Here is a 6,621-nt window from a genome sequence, read left to right on the forward strand (position 1 = left end):
TGAAAGCAATGGCAGACAATCGTTTCGTGCCTTTTTTCCTGGGTTACCTGAGCAGACGCCATACCACAGCAAGCATGGAGCCCGCTCAGCTCACTGTCACTGTATATCTCCTGGATGCTGGCAGACGTGGGACTGCATTGCTACACAGCAGCAGCTCATTGCCTTTTGGAAGCAGACGGTGCATTATGACTGGTAGCCATCGTAGTCGTATTCCTGGATGCTCTTTTAGCTGACCTCGGTAAGGTCGGTCAGGGGCACCTGGGCAGACATGAGAGTGACTCAGCCAGGTCATTCCCATCTTCTGCCGAGCACCCAGGAGATGATGATGGCTAGCACTCGTACTGCACCTTCTTCTGGCAAGGAGCCAGGAGATGATAATGGCTAGCAGTCTTAATGCAGCATCGTCTGCCGAGCACCCAGGAGCTGACGATGGCTTGCAGTAGTACTGCACCGTCTACTGCCACCCTAAAGATGTAAAAGATAGATGGAGTGGATTATAACAAGAAATAGACCCGATTTGTTTTGTATTCATTTGCTCCCTCCCTCCCTCTGTGAAATCAATGACCTGCGAAACCCAGGGTTTTGAGTTCGATCCTTAAGGGGGCCGTTCTGTGTGACAGCTGTTTGTGTTTCTCCTTGATGCAAAGCCATCCCATTTGTGGACTGTAATTCCCTGTAAGCCATGCCATCAGAAGCCCCTCTCTCCATCAGAGTAGACAATCATTTTGTGCCTTTTTTCAGCCCAGATGCCGTAGCACTGGGATCATGGAGCCCACTCAGATCACCGTGGCAATTATGAGTACTGTAAACAGCATGTGCATTATCCTGGAGTATATGCAGAACTAGAACCTGCCAAGGCAAAACCAGGTGAGGAGGCGATGGCAGCGCAGTGATAAGAGTGATGAGGAAATAGACATGGACATAGACCTCTCACAAAGTACTAGCCCCAGCTATGTGTACATCATGGTGTTAATGGGGCAGGTTCATGATGTGGAACGCCACTTTTGGGCCCTGGAAACAAACACAGACTGGTGGGACCGCATAGTGTTGCAGGTCTGGGACGATTCCCAGTGGCTGCAAAACTTTTGCATGCGTAAGGGCACTTTCATGGAACTTTGTGACTTGCTTTCCCCTGCCCTGAAGTGCCAGAATACCAAGATAAGAGCAGCCCTCACAGTTGAGAAGCGAGTGGCGATAGCCCTGTGGAAGCCTACAATGCCAGACAGCTACCAGTCAGTCAGGAATCAATTTGGAGTGGGCAAATCTACTGTGGGGGCTGCTGTGATCCAAGTAGCACATGCAATAAAAGATCTACTGATATTTTAGGGTAGTGACTCTGGGAAATGAGTGCATCATAGTAGTTGGCTTTGCTGCAATGGGATTCCCTAACTGCGGTGGGGCGATAGACAAAACCTATATCTCTATCGTGGCACTGGAGCACCAAGCCAGCAAGTACATAAACCGAAAGGGGTACTTTTCAATGGTGCTGCAAGCACTGGTGGATCACAAGGGACGTTTCACCAACATCAACATGGGATGGCTGGGAAAGGTACATGACACTTGCGTCTTCAGGAACTCTGGTCTGTTTCAAAAGCTGCAGGAAGGGACTTTCTTCCCAGACCAGAAAATAACCATTGGAGATGTTGAAATGGCTATAGTTATCCTTGGGGACCCAGCCTACCCCTTAATGCCATGGCTCATGAAACCATACACAGGCAGCCTGGACATTAGTCAGGAACTGTTCAACTATAGGCTGAGCAAGTGCAGAATGGTGGTAGAAAGTGCATTTGAACATTTAAAAGTGCAATGGCGCAGTTTACTGACTAGGTTAGACCTCAGCAAAACCAATATTCCCATTGTTATTACTATTTGCTGTGAGCTCCACAATATCTATGAGAGTAAGGTGGATATGTTCATGGCAGGGTGGGAGGTTGAGGCAAATCGCCTGGCTGCTGATTACACACAGCCAGACACCAGGGTGGTTAGATGAATACAGGAGGGCGTGGTACGCATTACAGAAGCTTTGAAAACCAATTTCATGACTGGCCAGGCTATGATGTGAAAGTTCTGTTTGTTTCTCCTTAATTAACCAACCCCCTGGCCCCCTCGGTTCACTCTACTTCCCTGTAAGCTAGCTACTCACCCCTCCCACCTTCAGTCACCACTTGCAGAGGCAATAAAGTCATTGTTACTTCACATTCATGCATTCTTTATTAATTCATCACACAAATAGGGGGATAACTGCCAAGGTAGCCCAGGATGGGTGGGGGCAGAGGGAAGCATCGGGTAGGGTGGGGGAGGAGGGAAGGACAAGGCTACACCGCATTTTAAAACTTAAAAACTTATTGAAGGCCAGTCTTCTGTTGCTTGGGCAATCCTCTGGGGTGGAGTGGCTGGGTGGCCGGAGGCCCCCACATCACGTTCTTGGGCATCTGAGTGAGGAGGCTATGGACCTTGGGGAGGAGGGTGGTTGGTTACACAGGGGCTGTAGCAGCAGTCTGTGCTCCTGCAGCCTTTCCTGCAGCTCAACCTTATGCTGGAGCATATCAGTTTGATGCTCCAGCAGTTGGAGCATCGACTTTTGCCTTCTGTCAGCAAGCTGATGTCACCTATGCTCTTCAGCCTGCCACCTCTCCTCGTGTTCTGTTGTGCTTTCTTGCACTCTGACATCATCTGCCTCCACACATTCTGGTGTGCTCTGTCAGTGTAGGAAGACAGCAGTAGCTCTGAGAACATCTCATCCCGAGTGCATTTTTTTAGCCTTTTAATCTTCGCTAGCCTCTGCAAAGGAGAAACATTTGCAGCTGGTGGGGGAAAAGGGAGATTGGTAGTGAAAAAGACACATTTTAGAGAACAATAGGATCACTCTTTCCCATTAAACCTTGCTGTTCATATTACACAGCACATGTGCTTTCGTTACAAGGTTGCATTTTACCTCTTATATTGAGGCCTGCCAGTGTGGTGTGAGAGATCACTCATGCAGTGCCAGGCAACAGAATTTGGCTTGCAGACAGCCATGGTAAGCCACAGTATTTTGGCTTCTTTAACCTTCATAACATGTGGGAATGGTTTCAAATAGCAGCACCCTCATTTCCCATACCAAGCGGCCGTTGGGTTGGCCATTTAAAATGGTTTTGCAATTTAAAAGGAGGGGCTACCGGCCTAGCGTACTAAAGTGTCCTACCATGGCGGACGGACTAAGGCAGCTCTCCCCAGAAACCTTTTGCAAAGACTCTGGGAATATATCCAGGAGAGCTTTCTGGAGATGTCCCTGGGGGATTTCCATTCCATCCCCATACACGTTAATAGACTTTTCCAGTACCTGTACCGGCCATAAATGCTAGTACAGATTAATCATTAAACACGCTTGCTTTTAAACCATGTGAATATTTATAAAGATACACTCACCAGAGGTCCCTTGTCTGCCCTTAGGGTCCGGGAGCCCGCCTTGGGTGGATTTGAGGGATACTGGCTCCAGGTCCAGGGTGAAAAACATATCTTGGCTGTTGGGGAAACCAGTTTCTCTGCTTCCTTGCTGTGAGCTATCGTCAGTCTCTTCATCATCATCTTCCTCATCCCCCAAACCCGCTTCGGTGTTGTGTCATTCTCCATTGACGGAGTCAAAGCACAAGGTTGGGGTATGGCATGCAGCTCAGCGTAGAAGTGGCATGTCTGTGGCTCTGCCCCGGACCTTCCATTTGCCTCTCTGGTTTTGTGGTAGGCTTGCCTTTGTTCCTTAATTTTCACGTGGCACTGCTGTGTGTCCCTATTATGGCCTCTTTGTCCTTCATGCCCTTTGAAACTTTTTCTAATGTTTTGGCAGTTCATTTACTGGAACAGAGTTCAGCTAGCACAAATTCATCTCCCCATATGGCGAGCAGATCCCGTACCTCCTGTTCGGTCCACGCTGGAGCCCTTTTGTAATCCTGGGCCTCCATCATGGTTACCTGTGCTGATGAGATCTGCACTCACCTGCACCTTGCCACACTGGCCAAACAGGAAATGAAATTCAAAAGTTCACAGGCCTTTTCCTGTGTACCTGGCCAGTGCATCTGAGTTAAGAGCGCTGTCCAGAGCGGTCACAGTGGACTACTCTGGGATAGCTCCCGGAGGCCAATATCGTCGAATTGCATCCACACTACCCCATATTCGACCCAGAAAGGCCGACTTCAGTGCTAATCCCCTCATCGGAGGTGGAGTAAAGAAATAGATTTAAAGAGTCCTTTAAGTAAAAAAAAAAGGGCTTAGTTGTGTGGCTGGGTCCAGGTTTAAATCGAGGTATCACTGCTAAATTTGACCTAAAATCGTAGTGTAGACCAGGCCTCAGATATACAGGGAAGACAACAGAAGTAAGGCTGGAGACAGGTAGAATATCCAAGGGTAAGGAAGATGGAGTAAGGGCTGTGCAACAGCATCAGCCCCATTTTGCAAATGGTCAAAGAGTGATGTTTGTGGGTGTTGCTAGGACCTGAATCCATGCTGGTTTCAGGAGGGTTCAGAAAACGAGTCACAGTTTTTACACTGCCCATGGTGTTGAAAAAGATACAAACTCAGAAGGAACTGCCATATGCTCTAGGTTTGGCTTTGTCAATGCAATTCAATGTGTTTACCTTAGCCTTTTCAGTATGTCAACACAGTGCAGTTAACTGCTGCAACCATATAGAGCACAAGCATAATACACCTGAGACACTCCTGCATGGCCAATATTTCACATAGATCTTTACAGTCATGAAAGCTAGAAATTTGATTGGTCTCCAACTGTGGTGGCCGTCTCTTGCTGTGGTCCATTGCTCAGCTTGTAATAGTTCTGGAACATAAATAGTTCTTTGTAAATAAATAGCTTATGTTTTATATTCAAATACTAGTAATAATTATTTGCATTGGTGTGCATAATATTGCACGAGCCCCTGCCTCAAAGAGCTTCCAATCTATATTCAACATGAAAAATGACAATATTTATTAACTGTTATTCAATATATTTTATTGATACATCTGTAACTATTATCTTGACTTTTTTTTTAAACTGTTGATTTATATAATCCTTTCTCAAGCCTTGAAGTGCTTGACGAGTTACAGCTCCAATTTTGCAAACACTTGGCACATGTAAGTAGCCCATTGAAATCAATGTGATTGTGTGTGTGTGTAAAAAAGTATTGAAGAATGAGGACCTTTTATATCTTAGAGTAACTTTGTAGACCACAAAACTGCAGCTATGGCTGAAGTGACAACCATTGGGATGCTCCCACAGCACTACATAACAATTTGGGGAAGTGCAGCCTTCTGTTTAAAGAACTGAATTGGGGCTAAGGAGATTGGGGTTCGGTTGCTGCATTTGTCACAGACTTCTTCTGTGACTTTAATTTTTCTGCATCTCAGCTCCCTGCCTACAAAATGAGGAGGATGCTAAAAACTACCTGTTATACAGAGGGATTGAGAGAAGAAATATATTGTTTATGAGAGGCTCAGATACTACAGTGATGAGAGCTTTAACAGTATCTAGTTAGACAAATCTCACCCAGTGAAAGGAAAAGGGAGAATTTACACAAACAGAAATGTAATAGCACATTGAAAAAATAATCCCAACTACACATATATAATGATGGGGTCTAGATTAGCTGTTATTATCCAAGAAAGATCTTGGAGTCGCCATGGATAGTGCTCTGAAAACTTCGGCTCAATGTGCAGCCATGGTCAAAAAGGCTAACAGTATGTTTAAAAGTATTAGGAAAGGGATAAAAAATAAGATAGAAAATATCACAATGCCAGTATATAAATTCATGGTGAGTCCTCACCTTGAATACTGTTGTCCAGTTCTAGTCACCCTATCTCAAAAAGGATATTGTGGAACAGAGAATGGCAACAAAAATGATAAATGGCTTCCATAAGAGAAGAGAAATATTAGATATTAGATATTAAAAAATATTAGAACTGTTCATCTTAGAAAAGAGATGATTAAAGGGGAATACATTAGAGGTCTATATAATCATGAATGGTGTTGAAAAAGTGAATAGAGAACTGTTATTTACCCTTTCTTAAAATACAAAAATCAGAGGTCATGCGATGAAATAAATAATACAAACAAGAGGAAGTACTTTTTCACACAATCCACAACAAACTTGTGGAACTCATTGCCATGGGATGTTTTGAAGGCCAAAAGTATAATTGGGTTAAAAAAAGGACTGGATCAGTTAATGGAGGATAGGTCCATCAATGGCTAAAAGCCAATATGGTCAGGGACATAACTCCATGCTTGGGCAACCTGAAACCTTTGGCTACCAGAAGACAGCAGAGGATCATTCCATAATTGCCTGGATCTGTACACTCCCCCTGAAACTCCAGTATGGGCTACTGTCAGAAAAAGGATAATAATAAATGGAGATATACCCATCTCAGAGAACTGGAAGGGACCCTGAAAGGTCATTAAGTCCAGCCCCCCACTTTCACTAGCAGAACCAAGTACTGATTTTGCTCTAGATCCCTAAGTGGCCCCCTCAAGGATTGAGTTCACAACCCTGGGTTTAGCAGGCTAATACTCTAACCACTGAGCTATCCCTCCTCCTGATACTTAACAAGGTGGACCATTGTCTGACCCAGTATGTTAGCTCTTTTCTTCTTATATAA

The 6,621-nt window shown here is 45.1% G+C and overlaps 1 protein-coding gene across 1 annotated transcript; it reads right to left on the minus strand.

Moving 5' to 3' along the window:
* Positions 1-2,197: 2,197 nt before the first annotated feature.
* Positions 2,198-4,172, minus strand: LOC127043956 (uncharacterized). The gene is made up of 2 exons (XM_050938262.1): positions 3,409-4,172; positions 2,198-2,781 (listed from the first exon to the last, which is right to left on the minus strand). Exons 1-2 carry the CDS (start codon positions 3,826-3,828, stop codon positions 2,446-2,448), a joined length of 756 nt encoding a protein of 251 aa, XP_050794219.1. The 5' UTR covers positions 3,829-4,172; the 3' UTR covers positions 2,198-2,445.
* Positions 4,173-6,621: the final 2,449 nt, after the last annotated feature.

The sequence above is a fragment of the Gopherus flavomarginatus genome, chromosome 2, assembly GCF_025201925.1.
Source record: "Gopherus flavomarginatus isolate rGopFla2 chromosome 2, rGopFla2.mat.asm, whole genome shotgun sequence".
NCBI classification, from domain to species: domain Eukaryota; kingdom Metazoa; phylum Chordata; order Testudines; family Testudinidae; genus Gopherus; species Gopherus flavomarginatus.